The sequence below is a fragment of the Eubalaena glacialis genome, chromosome 5 (genome assembly GCF_028564815.1).
Source record: "Eubalaena glacialis isolate mEubGla1 chromosome 5, mEubGla1.1.hap2.+ XY, whole genome shotgun sequence".
In the NCBI taxonomy this organism is placed as follows: domain Eukaryota; kingdom Metazoa; phylum Chordata; class Mammalia; order Artiodactyla; family Balaenidae; genus Eubalaena; species Eubalaena glacialis.
In genome coordinates, this window is record NC_083720.1 from 26,920,988 (window position 1) to 26,936,132 (window position 15,145).

Genomic DNA, 15,145 nt, shown 5'->3' on the forward strand with positions numbered 1-15,145 from the left:
TAATTGGATTAAAATAATAATATTGTATTAGATATTATTAGAAAAAGGAGAATTCAAAAACTACTGCCACTGCCAGCACTCAGTAATATAAATTAATATTTTAAAAGATTACAAAACTCTTCACATGTTCTAATGTCAAGCTGAAAGGCTCACTTAGCTTTTTTCTTGTAAGTTGGCCGGAAAGTGAGAATGATAGCTATTGTTTTAAGCAGATTTGGCATCAACTCTAGTTTTACTGTTGTTCATATGGAATTTTCTTCACATGGTAGCCAGATGGAGACCAAAAAAATCCACTAAATTTCAAAATTAGTTTATTTTTTAGCAAACATGATTACAGTATGTATTCAGAATACATTATGTGAAAAACCTATTTTTTAATCTAACTTTATATTATCAAAGAAAGAAGTTAAATATATGTTGATGCATTGTGGAAACCTCTTTATCAAATATCTGTACATAAATATTATAAACTTGGTTTTGTAAAGCTGCTCTGAGGTTGTATGGAGTTCTTTATGGAAACACCAAGCTATAGTCCTTGACCCATGAATTTTTATAGAAGGAACCTTAGAGGTCATTTAGTACTTCTTTTCCAGTTCAGGTATGTCTTTTACAGAATCTTTGGTAGATGATCATCTAACCTATTTTTTTTTTTGGTCTTTGTTTCTTTTCTTTTTTTAGAATTTTTTTTTTTTTTTTTTTTTTTTTTTTTGCATTGAATTGAAATCTGCCTCCTTGTAATGTTACCCATTAGTCCCAATTATATACTTTGGAATAAAACAGAGACCAGCTGGTCCATCTGCTATTCACTGAATTATGAAAGCCACAAATCTAGAAGTCATTCTTGATTTTTTTCCCTTTCCTCTCCCATTATCCTCCCTCCCCTCATTGAAATTGTCCTATCAGTTCTAAGTCCAAAGTATACATTTGATCCATCCACTTACTTCCATTTTTACTGCCACTAGATGGTAGTCCAAGCCACCATCATCTTTGACCCAAACTACTTTAATAGCCTTAAAAAAAAAAACTCTGTGCTTTGATTTTCATCTCCCTACAATCTCCTTCCTATACCAACGATCTACAAATTGTAGTCCTGACACCCTAGGACAACACAAGATGATTCATTAGAATGCAAGAAGAAATACCAGAAATTCTATTTATATTTATTTTTATCTCATCTGTTTTAATTTCTATTTTTGTATAAGTTTCTATAATGTTTATAAATTAGTACAGTGTATATATTTTAGCTCTTATTTTTCTTTTTTGCTTTTTATTAAATTCATAGTCTGATAGATCCAACTTCCCACATCTATTTACATAGTCTTATATAACTAACATGTAAACAGCTGATTTTTTTAAATAACATGTAGTGCCTTTCGTTTATTCCATTTAGATTTTCTTACACATTTTTTAAAAATTTTGAAACTATCTTATACCTACAGAAAAAATTCAAGTACAGCACAAGTACAACACAAATAACATTTTTTCCTGAACCATTTGAGAGTTAATTGCCAACCTGATGTCCCATCATCTCCAATACTTTAGTGTATATGTCCTACAAAGATGTTTTCCTACATTAGCCACAAAAGAACTATCAAAAACCGGAGAACATTATTATTCCTATTTAGTCCTCAAAACCCATTTAAGTTTTGCCAGTTCTCCAAGTATGTCCTTTATTGTAACCATTCCAATTCAGAATCGCGTATTACATTTATTCACGTCTCCTTAGTCCCTTTCAAATTGGAAGAGTTCCTCAGTCCTTCTTTGACTTATATAACCTTGATACTTCTGAAGATTTTAGGTCAGTTATTTTGTAGAATGTCCCTCAGTTTAGTTTTGCCTGATATTTACTGAGAATTAGATTCAGATTGTGTACCTTAGGATGGAACACTGTAGAAACAATGCTATATTCTTCTCATTGCACCTATCTGGTGGCACATGATGTTGATTTATCCTGATTACTGATGATGTTAACTTTGATCACTTGATTAATATGGTGTTTATCAAGCACTTCCAGTGTGTGGTTACTCTTTTCCATATAATTAATAAGTGTTTTGTGGGGAGGTACTTTGAGACTGTATCAATATCCCATTGCATACCAAACTTTTCCTATTTACTTATTTACTTATATTAGTATGGACTCAGGGTTTCCTATTTTATTCAGCGGGTGTAATTTATTACTGTTTATTTTGATGTCCCAGATTTGGCCACTTAAGAGCCCCTTAATTCAGGTTTCTACGTCTTTTTGACATATTCCCTTTCAGTCTTTAAGCCCTTCTTTAACTTTCTATGTACACTTTATCGTCTGTTTCAACAACATTTCGGGTCATTTAGATTACTTTGGATCTTCATTATGCCACTTTTAACTATTCCTCTTAGATAATAAGCATGTCTTCTATTTCTTTATTCAAGTCGTGGATAATAATAATCAATGAGTTGAAGCCAAAGAAAGGGCCCAGTTGTGCTGCTCCAGAAACTACTTTCCAGATCGGAGATTCTCAACCAGTTAATCAGTTAATATTAATTAATATACTATTTTTTAGTTTATTTTGAAGAATTATGTGATTAGTCTTCCAGCTAGTTGCTGCTGCCAAGTCAATGTCACTGACAAGCCAAAAACTCTATCAAGATCTTCCCTAGACCCCAACCATCTCCTTCCTGAAAGAAAAAATTTTTTTAGCATTCGATGCTGTTCTTCATGACTGACAGCACCGTCTCCAACTGATCCCAGGGTTCAGAGAACTCTTAGCTTCCCGTCACCCTCATTACCAGTAGGATCTTTACTTACAACCCACTTTGTAATATAACAGCTCTGGGGGCAGGGGGAGAAACAGAACAAAACAAAAACTTAATTCTTAGCACACGTTATACACTCAGTAATATAGCTTAAGTACGGAAATGAATAAATACTGAAGATTAATGCAAATAAATTAACCCAAACTTTAGATGGGTCTAACTGTTCAGTTAGCTGTGAGTGTACAATGTGAGTCTCCAAAGCCAAAAATCTGGATTCCAGTATAGAACCCAAGATTTACAGCTGTAAAACTTGGGAAAGCCACTAAATTACTCTGAGTTTCAGTGTCCTTTTATTGTTGTTATTGTTGTTGTTAGATGGAACTAATAAATGGAGCCCCCCTGCCTGCTCCACATTGTTGTAGAAGCCAGAGAATATCATGTAAATGAAAAGTTTCTGTATGCAATTAACTGGTATGAACGTGTAAGATTATCATTCTTATCACAAATATATAGTGCTGTCATACAGTTGATTTTCTGTTATTTTATAAGAAAAGAATCATGGGCAGACTTTTCAAATGCCTATCATTTTCCTAAACTATTTTCCTAATTCTGATCCATTTTTAAAAAAGAAAATGAAGCTAACTTGGCAGGACTTTTGATCCTACCTAATTTGTTTGTTTGTTTAATGCTCACAAATTGTCTACTTAAAAAGTTGTTCTCGAAATTTTGGGGGATCAGCATAAGCCTCACTATTTGGTTGATAAATTCTTCCTATCTTTTTTTTTTTTTTCTTTTTTAATGAATGGGTTTTTTTTTTTAATTTTTATTTATTTATTTATTTATTTATGGCTGTGTTGGGTCTTCGTTTCTGTGCGAGGGCTTTCTCTAGTTGTGGCAAGCGGGGGCCACTCTTCATCGCGGTGCGCGGGCCTCTCACTATCGCGGCCTCTCTTGTACAGGCTCCAGATGCGCAAGTTCAGTAATTGTGGCTCACAGGCCCAGCTGCTCCGCGGCATGTGGGATCTTCCCAGACCAGGGCTCGAACCCGTGTCCCCTGCATTGGCAGGCAGATTCTCAACCACTGTGCCACCAGGGAAGCCCTCTTCCTATCTTTAATTAGAAAGTTAGAACAGATTCACTTCTCAAGACTGACGTGGCATCTTTCCTCTGTTCCTTGATTTTTCAAGAAGTGGTGGAATTAACTCTTAAAGAGACTAGAGAACGCATCAGGCTTAGCCCTTGTTGTTCAGGAACATGTTTCACAGCCTGGTGGGGCAGGCTGGGGAGTTGGGGGACATCTCTATGTCTCTATCCTCCATCTATAAAATGAACGTAAAGAATCCTACTTCTCACTGTTGTAATGAGGACTAAATGCAATAATGCATGTGAAATAAGGCCTATAAATTATAAAACTTTAAAGAAATATGTTAGTAACATATGATTCAGAACTCTGGGATAATAATAATAAAAGCTATCATTTACTGAATGTACTCTCCTTACCAGACTCTGTGCTCTCTTTTGATGCTACAACAACCCAATGTGTATTATTATCCCTGTTTTACAAATGAGGAAGCTGAGGATCAGAGGGGATAAATACTGCCCAAAGTCACACAGCTAAGAAGCAGTCGAGCAAATTCAAACCCAGTCATGTCTGACCCCAAAACCTATACCCTTAACCCTTGCCTCCAATTTTACCTCATACTCCCTCCTGTTTGGCCCTACAGGCTTGAACTCATTTAAGCAGGAGCTGCCCTGAAAAGCTCTCTTCTGTTAGGAACTGCTGCCAAACCTTTATATTGTTGATTCTAAATTTTCCAATATGAAAACCATTCTATTCTGGAGAAGACAGAAACCACGTAGTTGATTAATAGCGCTGAACTCTCTTATTTATCTGCTAACACTGTACCATCTTCTGAAAGCAGCAGCCCTCTTCTTTCTTACTCTTTTTGTATGAACATTTTCTCTATTTTACAATTTCAAAAGCCTCAATTCCCTTTGCCTTTAGTACTAGGTGCAAAAATGCCCAATTTAATTAGAAAGACTTTAATTGGTTAGCTGTTCAATGACTTGAATAGATTTCTGGCCAGGTACATTTTCTGCATAAGGTAATTAGTTAGTAACCCATGCCCACAAATCCTTCCCCAAATTCTTACATCATACAGATTTCACCTTTTTAAATATCCTCAATGTTTACATTGATAAGTGTTACCAATTTGTCATGTACTTTTACAAAAATTAGTGGTTTCAGAAGTGAATGATCCTGAACTGAATCAATAATTATCAAGAGCAATAACACTTTATGAATTTAGTGCTAAATAATACTTATGAAAAGCTTATTTCTTTGGGAATTTATTACTTAAATTACCACAACTGTGTTAATTGTGAACTTTGACAGCTAAATGATCAGCTGTGTAGACAGGACCCATATGAATGCTGCCTTGTGTTAGTGACCAGACGTCCCTACAACTTCTATGAAACCATCAGCCTGTTACTGCAGTTGACACTTTGAAAGAACTCACAGTTGCATTATACTATCATTTGAACATTTAAAAATAAATTGAACTATTCACCAAGGACATGTGTAATACGTTGACCTTTCAGGTTCAATCAATTTGGAAAAAAAATTTCTTTTTTATCTCAATATTACTCTTTGTAATTTGATTCCAAGAATATTTTTACTTTTACACTAACACTCTCTGAAAACTTCATTTTCTCAGAATCTCTATAGTTCCTATTTAAAAAGTCTTTTTAAACTTATGTAATAACTATAGATATTAATCACTTTTAAAATGGCATGAACTAATGGGCACATCTTGACCCAATTGAAAATTCATACCATTCTCTAGAAAAAAGTCCCTTGGCAAAATATCCTTGGGAAGAGGACAATGCCAGAAATTAACAACTGCTTAATTTTAATGTATAGAAAGGGTTACCTTGTTTTCTTAGACTAAATTGTAAGTGAATATAATTTTCTTAAAAAGGACACACTGTGGGAAACATATGAAATGATTCATTTCCTGCTGTTTTTGGAAAAATGTAATTCTTCTGTAGCATTAGCTAAAAGATTTACTCTAAAATGGCTTTTCAACAATAGTGTATTGTGAGTCAGAAATATTCTCTTTCTCGTTACAGAGATTTAGCAGGTTTTGACAATCAAACAGGAGATTTTTGTATAATTTTTGCATGAAAGTTTAGTTCTTCCTAATCAGCTAGAAATAAATTATTTCAGAAAATGATTTAGGAACTAATGTGAGGTCCTTAGACCAAAAACAACAACAACAATAACAACAGCATGTTACCAAAGCAAACTTGAGTCCACTCACCTGTGCGCAGTGCCCAGTAAAGCCAGTCTACTGCCACTGGGTTGTGGTGAAGGAAAGTGCAGCATTTACTGCAGTCCCCAAGCAAGGAGTCTAGGCAGCTAGTGCTCAAAAGACCCTGAAATGGCTTTCAGGGAAAGGTTTTTAAAGACACAGTGAGGGAGACGGTTGTGGGGTGTGTGATCAGCTCATAGACATTCTTCTGATTGGTTGGTGGTGAGGTAACCAGGAGTCAACATCTTCAACCTTCTGGTTCCAACCAGTCTGGGGTCTATGTGCTTGTGGGCAGCATACAGTTAACTTCTCCCATCTGGTGGGGGTTTCAGAATCGACAAAATAGTTCAAAGATATGGCTCAGAATATAATCTCTAGCCCTTGAGGAGGAACTAAAGGCCCTTGACTTTGTTTAATGGCTAAACTATTATTATTCTGTCTTGCTTGACTGTTTTCCTTTGTTTCTACAATTTCTCACTTCTCTGATTAAACTTATTCTTTGGAACTTGGGGAAGGCCTAGGAGGTTAAAGTTTTTCTGAGAACAAGAAGCAGGCAGAGGACATGGCATGGTGGGAGGGGGCTGGGAGGTGGGGTCTATCCTGAGAAGGCTCCATAGGATCCTGCTCGGTTACAAACACTCTGAAATTTATATACTTTCCTTTCTCATGTTAGTTTGTTATGTCATGTAATTAATTAAAAGATTAAAGTTTATTCAGATTAATTCTGTTATAAGAACTTTAAAAAGACTTTGAGATAGGTGGTGAAACCTTAGTTTCAAAAGTACTGATTTAAATGCATTTCAAATGTTAAATATGTAGCTAATTAGGGTAGGACTTTTGAGCAACAGTAGAATACTGAATTGGTCATATTTTATTTGGGGTAACATTTCTCTTCATAGAAACATTGTTTAAGAATCATTGTTTTATGTGGAGTCTCTCTTTTATCCTGCACTTACACAATTTTTACTCTTTTGTCAAGGTATCAGATACATACTGGACTTCAACATTCTATCATAAGACCTACACAGCCCAACTGCTTACCTCTGGACAATGCAACCCTACCTCAGAAGCTGAAAGAGGTTGGATATTCAACACATATGGTTGGAAAATGGCATTTGGGTTTTTATAGAAAAGAATGTATGCCCACCAAGAGAGGATTTGATACCTTTTTTGGTTCCCTCTTGGGAAGTGGCGATTACTATACACACTACAAATGTGACAGTCCCGGGATGTGTGGCTATGACTTGTACGAAAATGACAATGCTGCCTGGGACTACGACAATGGCATATACTCCACTCAGATGTACACTCAGAGAGTGCAACAAATCTTAGCTTCCCGTGACCCCAGAAAGCCTATATTTTTATATATTGCCTACCAAGCTGTGCACTCTCCACTGCAAGCCCCTGGCAGGTATTTTGAACACTACAGATCCATTATCAACATAAACAGGCGCAGGTATGCTGCCATGCTTTCCTGCTTAGACGAAGCAATCAACAATGTGACCCTGGCTCTAAAGACATATGGTTTCTATAACAACAGCATTATCATATACTCTTCAGATAACGGCGGCCAGCCCACCGCAGGAGGAAGTAACTGGCCCCTCAGAGGTAGCAAAGGAACGTACTGGGAAGGGGGGATCCGGGCTGTTGGCTTCGTGCACAGCCCACTTCTGAAAAACAAGGGAACAGTGTGTAAGGAGCTTGTGCACATCACTGACTGGTACCCCACTCTGATTTCACTGGCTGAAGGACAAATTGACGAGGACATTCAACTGGATGGCTATGACGTCTGGGAGACCATAAGTGAAGGCCTTCGTTCTCCCCGAATAGATATTTTGCACAACATCGACCCCATTTATACCAAGGCGAAAAATGGCTCCTGGGCGGCAGGCTATGGGATCTGGAACACTGCCATCCAGTCGGCCATCAGAGTGCAGCACTGGAAACTGCTCACAGGGAACCCCGGCTACAGTGACTGGGTGCCCCCTCAGTCGTTCAGCAACCTAGGGCCGAACCGGTGGCATAACGAACGGATTACGTTGTCAACCGGCAAAAGTGTGTGGCTGTTCAACATCACAGCCGACCCCTACGAGAGAGTGGACCTTTCTAACAGGTACCCCGGGGTCGTGAGGCAGCTCCTGCGGAGGCTCTCACAGTTCAACAAGACCGCGGTGCCTGTCAGGTACCCCCCCAAAGACCCCAGAAGTAACCCTCGGCTCAATGGGGGAGTCTGGGGACCATGGTATAAAGAGGAGAAGAAGAAACAGAAGCTACGCAAAAATAAGACTGAGAAAAAGCAGAAGAAAAGTAAGACAAAGAAGAAACAGCAGAAAGCAGGCTCGTTTACAAATTGCCGCTTGGGCGTTCCTCGTGGATAGGTACACATTTTTTCCTGTCTGGCTAAACTTAAATCAGTACTTAGTCTTTCACCAGTTTTCTAGGTGAACCAGCATGTTTGGCTCAGTAGGATCCCTGCCATCAGCATCGCTGTTTTCGGGTTGTGCTACTCCCGAGACTTCTGCCACCTGGAAAGCTTGTGCTCAGTGCCAAAGGTGCTACTCTTGGAAGCCATGCTTGGAGCAGAAAGGAGATGTTTGTTTCTCTTGCTCCTTTATAAAAGGTGGTCAGTGACGGGTCCAGCTGTTGTGCTTCAGTCAATTGACCAAACACGATGCTTTAAATTATAACATTAGACTGTAACCTGCAGTTGATGGACATGCTACTTCGATGGAAGTTACAGGGCAGCATGAGTAAAAACCACCTTTGATGAAGTGTAGTCAAAGGTTGCATCACCTCAAAGGCCTTGAAAAACATTTTTTTCTTAGTGAATTTTTGTATCTCTATCATAGGACACTTGGGTTTTTTTAATTAATTCTATTTCATATATCATTTCCTTTCCTGTGAAAATAAGCTGTTTTTCTCACATGTGAACAGCTTGCACCTCACTTTATCATGCATAAGGAATGGCAAATGTTTGAGCACACTGCCAAAACGTGAATGTAACTATTTTCTAAACACTTTAATAGAATGATGTTTCAGAATAAAGTACATAATTTATTTTTACAGAAAAAATATTATTTTGTTTTCATAAAAAGTTATACAAATGACTTTTAATTATTTTATTTTTATTTTCTACATACCATTAGAAGAATTTTATTTCATATTATCAAGATTATCAAGCACTGTAATACTGTATTACTAGTGTGTGAATTCATAGAATATAAAAAGAAAAAAATGATAATCATCATTGTTCAACCATTATTTTGAATGTAATAGGATGAATATATTCCTTACAAATTACTTGGAAATTCAGTATTTGTACAGAATTGAGAGACAACTTTATTGTTTCTGTCATAAACACTTTATTTATGTATCTTAATTATTAAAATGACATATTTTATAGCACCAGCAGATTGTGTGGCTTTTCTGATTTAACATCTATATAGAATTATATTATTCTTTTTAACAAACAAAAATCTTTACAAATAGGCAAATGAAGGTATGATTTGCTAACAACCATAGTAATATAATATGGATTTTGCAAATAAGAGATATTTCCACTTGGCCACTGCATGGAGAAAAGTGTTCTCTTGTTAATAAATAAGGTTTGTAATGACCCTACTCTTTTTTTTTTTTTTTTTTAAATAATTTATTTATTTATTTATTTATTGTTGGCTGCATTGGGTCTTCGTCGCTGCACGCGGGCTTTCTCTAGTTGTGGCGAGCGGGGGCCACTCTTCGCTGCGGTGCGCAGGCTTCTCATTGTGGCGGCTTCTCTTGTTGTGGAGCACGGGCTCTAGGCGCACGGGCTTCAGTAGTTGCGGCACACGGACTCTAGAGCGCAGGCTCGGCAGCTGTGGCGCACGGGCTTAGTTGCTCCGCGGCATGTGGGATCTTCCCGGACCAGGGCTTGAACCCGTGTCCCCTGCATTGGCAGGCGGACTCCCAACCACTGCTCCACCAGGGAAGCCCCCATGACCCTACTCTTATACAAAGTGGACGTGGTGGGGAGATACAGAGAAATGAAGATATGGATCCTACCTGGCGTTGTTAAAAATCGAATTTGAAACTCACGCATGCAAACGCCATGAGAATTAAAGGAACGTGATCTGTAATGAAGTTTATCATGGGTGATCAGTGAGGACAGGTTGATGTGGTTCCTGTTGGCCCTGGAGTTTTCTTTAAGGTGCCCTCTCCTAATACTGCCTGTAAGTCTCATAGTTTACACTGGAAAAATCACAGAGAGCTAGAACTGTGATATGTAAAGTTACAATTGTGATTAAAGAAAGGTACGTGGCAGTATGGCAGCATACTATTAAATACATTTATATCAGAATTCAGAGGATAGCTTCTCACAGTTCATGGAAATCTATAAAAGAATCGATAGACTGTTACCAAAATTACTAAAATGGACAAAAATAATTTAATATTTAAAAATTTTAATATTTCAGTTCTAGAATATATATCTCCATTTCATTATATAGGATTAAGTACTATTTCCTGAGTTTGTGTTTTGTCAACTGTATATTTAAATGGGTCTTAAAAATCAAAGGCATACTGTCAGTGTTTTCCTCTCTTAGTGGCACATAAATTAATGAGGTGTCATAAAATAGATAGTATCTTATAATTCAAAAGATAGTTATTATTACATTAAAAAAGAGTTCTGAGGAAAAATGAGTTCAGGATATGTGGAGTTAAACAAGGTTAAAGGGGTCAATTTATGCAGACTTTCTTACAGTTTTTTAAATCCTAGCTTGCCTTGTAAATCTCTAACAGAAGGAAATTTTTATATAGTGTTTTCTAATTTATTTCACCATAAAACCCTTGTCTATAGCACATTACACAGGAGTAGGCAAAGTATGGAACAGACCTCAGAAATTTTTAGTGTAAACATAGAATCTTCTAGAAATCCCTAGCAAAACAAAAAGGAGCAAAGAGGCAAATTAGGATCATGAAAATTAACTCACATTTGAGCCCAGTAGATATTATGTAATATGGTGTGATTTTAAATTCTCTGTAAATGACCATAACTTTCTCAATGAAAATAAATTAGCCCACAGTTTTCTACCTGGAAATGACTTCAAGGACGTTATTTACTATTTTTAGGAGAGTACCTGCCCGCCTCCCCATGACTCTGGGTAGGCGATTTAGGAGAAGTCTGTGTCTTGCCCTTAAGAAACTAAAATCTAATACAATAGTCATCTATGAATAATGAACAGAAATGTTTCCAAAATGCTGTCAACAAATCACTAGGTGTTTCAAGATGTCCAGGGAGGAAAATACTCTGCACTTGACTTTTATGCCTTAACCATTAAAACTATGTTCACGTGGGGCCTTTATTCTCAGGTGTCATTTTCCTGAACTGTGATTCTCAGGTTGCATTTCTTTGGCAACCTGAGAGTTGCCCGTGGCTTTTTCAAGTGTAAATGGCACCACTTTAAAACCTCTGATCCTTTTATTAGGATACCAAAGGAAACCCCTGGATTGAAATATAAGTATCCCCCTAGCTTTGTCAGAAAATAAATTGTGGATGTGGCTTATGTGTCTTGGATGGGAAAGAATCTAAATCATTGTATTCAAATGACAAAACAAACAAAACTCTGTGGTACCTTTCAATCAGTGAAAAACATCCACACCATGACTGTCAAGTCTTGTTTCATCCGTATTTACATACTTTTCCCTCACTTTTCCCTTTTAAGAATCTTAAGAATAGAGGAGAAACTGTCCCTTTGATAGTTGAATGAGTAGATAGTTAATACATTGTAACATTTGCTATTCCAAGGTACATGAATTTGGCATCAGGATTAGCTTCTTAAGCATTTTATTCCTGGGATTCTTGAGTACATACACTGTGAATTTGTCAGTAGCCATCAGAATGTGTGTTGTTGGCAGGAATAAACTGGCTTGCCAGAAGCAGCAAACAAAATTCTTGTGTCAGAAGTTAGTAATTTCATTGTTTTCTCTTAGCGAAATTACTTATTAAAATTCATTCGTTCTACAAATGTTTGTTAAATCCTACTGCCTGCTTGGCAGGCAGTGTTCTTGGTGCTTGAAATCCATCAGTGAACAAAATGGATAAAAATTCTTATTGCTTGTGCAGGTGACATTCTAGCCGAGTGATGCAAACAATAAATAATAAACATAAATAAATAAATTGTATACTATATAAAGTAGTGTGGAAAAGAAAGCGTAGATCAGGATAAGGGGAGGACTTATTCAACACCAAGTTTACCCATCCATTTATTCAACACTTGGTAAGTGCCACACATGATAAACGCTGTGATATGGTGACTAGCAACAGCAGACAGAGTCCCTATTTTCGGGTAGTCTGCATGTCCTGGGAGACACAGCCATTAGTCAGATAACCAAACACACCCTCCTCTCCTCCACTCTCTTCCCCTACTTGATCTTTCTCCATAGACTTATCACCCTTTAATATATTTCATATTTTACTTACATATTTTATTTATTCTCTGGCTCTTCCCACTGGAGTGTAAGCTTCTTAACAAAAATAGTTTATGTCTGCTCTATCTACATCTGTATTGCCAGTATGTAAAACAATGCCTGACTCCTAGTCAGTGTTCAATATATATTTATTTTTTGTATGAATAGATAAGATAATCACAAATATTCATATGTTCAGCTACATTTGCTTGGGTTTCTACTTTCCACAGTTGTATAGGAATTTCACTGTTGAAAAATAGAACTAATCATCCCTAATACCATTCCTCATAATAAAGCATTGTTGTGAAATGAAGAAATTTCTAGCATTAGAAAAAACTAACTTGAATAATGTATAGTTATAGGAACAGAGTGTTAATAGCAAAAACCAAGCAAAAATCATACAAATCTGAGAGCAAATTTTATTTTTATTACCTAACAGAGTACAACATAATTATTCTAACACTACTTTGAATGTAACAAAATACAGTATAAATGAGAGTTTCCAGAAAGGAGAAATGGGGATTAAATTGTGAATAATTTTTGTAGCAAGCCATAGAAGGGAAAAATATAAATAGCAAATAAACCTCTGTGTCTTCACAGAATTATGAAGCCAAATGGACTATATCTCACATCCTTGGGTATCTTATTACGAAGCTCTCCAATTTGGCAAAGAAAGAATTCTGTTTCTTTAAAGGTAAGTTTTTCTTAAGTGTTTTATTGGTCATAGCATCTCTGTGAAATCCATTGATTCATTGATTAGATATGACACTATAAAACACACGACATGAAAATGTTGTCCGTGGGAGTTAGGTAGACTTGAACATATTTACTTAACTTTCCATTTCATATCTATGATTTGAAATTTCCTTCCTCTCAAATGTACTACAATGCTATAATATTCTTTGTCAATTGGGTTATGCAATTTTGGATAAAATCAATCCCACCAACTTAAGAGGTCCAAGAAAATAACATATGCTCATTAAAATGTCTGTGTATTCATTCTTTGCAGAAATTCTTTAGCTGTTAATTATAAATGGAGGGCATCTTATCTAATGAATCAAATAAAAGTAAAATTTATCTTTCAGAATAAATATCCAAAAACAATTTTTAATATGACATATTAATGCTCTGGAAACAATACTTTAATAATTAAGGTTTCTTCAGCCTTAAGAGTTGTGAATGGGGATTACTTTCGACTGAACATCTAAATTCTAAACAACTGTGAGAAAGAATATTTTCATAACAAAGGTTAAAAAAATAAAACCTTGATTTTACTTAATAATCTGAAACTGTATCTTCTCATGTCACCATCACCAGAACTTCCAGAGGCTCCTTTTCAACAAAAGTGATAGCATAACTCATCAGTCATGGAGACTCATTCTGTCTCTAATACATGTCCCACTAACATTTCTCTATTTTAAGTTTTCCCTGATTGGAATAATCAACCGTCTCTATCATCAAGAAGGTAGGGAATTATAAGCATATAACACCACATAATTCCTACTACACATTCAGACATAACAGCAACAAAATGTAGGGGTTCAGAACATGTCATCCCAAAATATGCCCCCTTGGAATATTGGTTATTTTGAGTGAGTTAAAGGCACCTTAAAAATAGCAGATCAAGCAGGACACTTTGACCTTCCTTTTTCTTCCTGAAAGGAGGAGATAAAAATCCCAGGTGAAAGGTGCCCTCTCTGTATCCGGAGGAAAGAAGACATTCTTATCACCAGAGATGGGAAGTCAAAGCTGAGAGAAATCTGTACAAAAGAACTTGTTAAACTAACCTTCATCTTTCTAGTCACTTTTCCACAATTCACTGCCCTAGCCCAAACCCCTTTGCCTTGTCACATCCTCACAGTTTACTATCCTTTGTCCAACCCAGGACATAAGCATCCAGCTCTGATTGCTTCTTTGGGTCTTCATTTTCCTGTGAAGGTGCCCATGCATATGTAAAAATAAAAAATACAGTCTTTTTATTAAACTTGTTTTTCTTTTCTTCAAGTTTTACTCAAAGCCCTAAGAGTTAACTTAGCATTTCAAAGATTACAGTCACAGATGCCAGGGTAAGCTATTATCTCCCTACTGGGAGAAGTGGCTGCAGTGACAGTGTAGGTGAGGGGGATAAGTGGAGAGGTTCTTCCCTTCTTTTTTTCTTTGACTCCATGCCTGTGTACTTCCCAGCACCTGGGCTGTGACTGGACTGTTTCTTTATGTCCTCTCACATAGAACCATGGCTTCACATTTTACATTCTTGGTTCCTTTATTGTCCATCACTGAGTCCCACACCCCTTCCTGCCCCAGAACTAGGCACATAGACACCTGTGTCCAACAGATTATTAACATTTAAATCCCTCCCCTCCTGAAGTTCCCTGGCATAAAGGGATGGGTGTGTAGAGCTACCCCCATCTGCTGGTGACAAGAAGCCCTGAGCACTACCCCTAAACTTAAGTCAGTCAAGATCAAGGTAGAAGGGGAATGGGCCATTGGGGGAAGCAGATAAAGTGTTTCTGCATGAATAAGTGAGCTATATCTCCTTTCAGGTTCAAACAGCTCAACAGCTGCAAAGCCCAAAGACTTGCTTCAGTTTGGGGATCTAATTAATGCTTTCTCTCTGTTGTTTCTTACCTTTGGGAATCCCTGCTCTTTCTCAT

General features: G+C 36.9%; 1 protein-coding gene across 1 annotated transcript in view; it reads left to right on the plus strand.

Moving 5' to 3' along the window:
* Positions 1-13,128, plus strand: part of ARSJ (arylsulfatase family member J) — an 82,887-nt gene extending 69,759 nt beyond the window's left edge. Inside the window, exons 2-3 of the mRNA XM_061191138.1 lie at positions 7,027-8,425; positions 13,092-13,128. Of these exons, the coding sequence (XP_061047121.1) occupies positions 7,027-8,425 (1,399 nt within the window). The 3' untranslated portion in view covers positions 13,092-13,128. The remainder of the gene's footprint in view (positions 1-7,026; positions 8,426-13,091) is intronic.
* Positions 13,129-15,145: the final 2,017 nt, after the last annotated feature.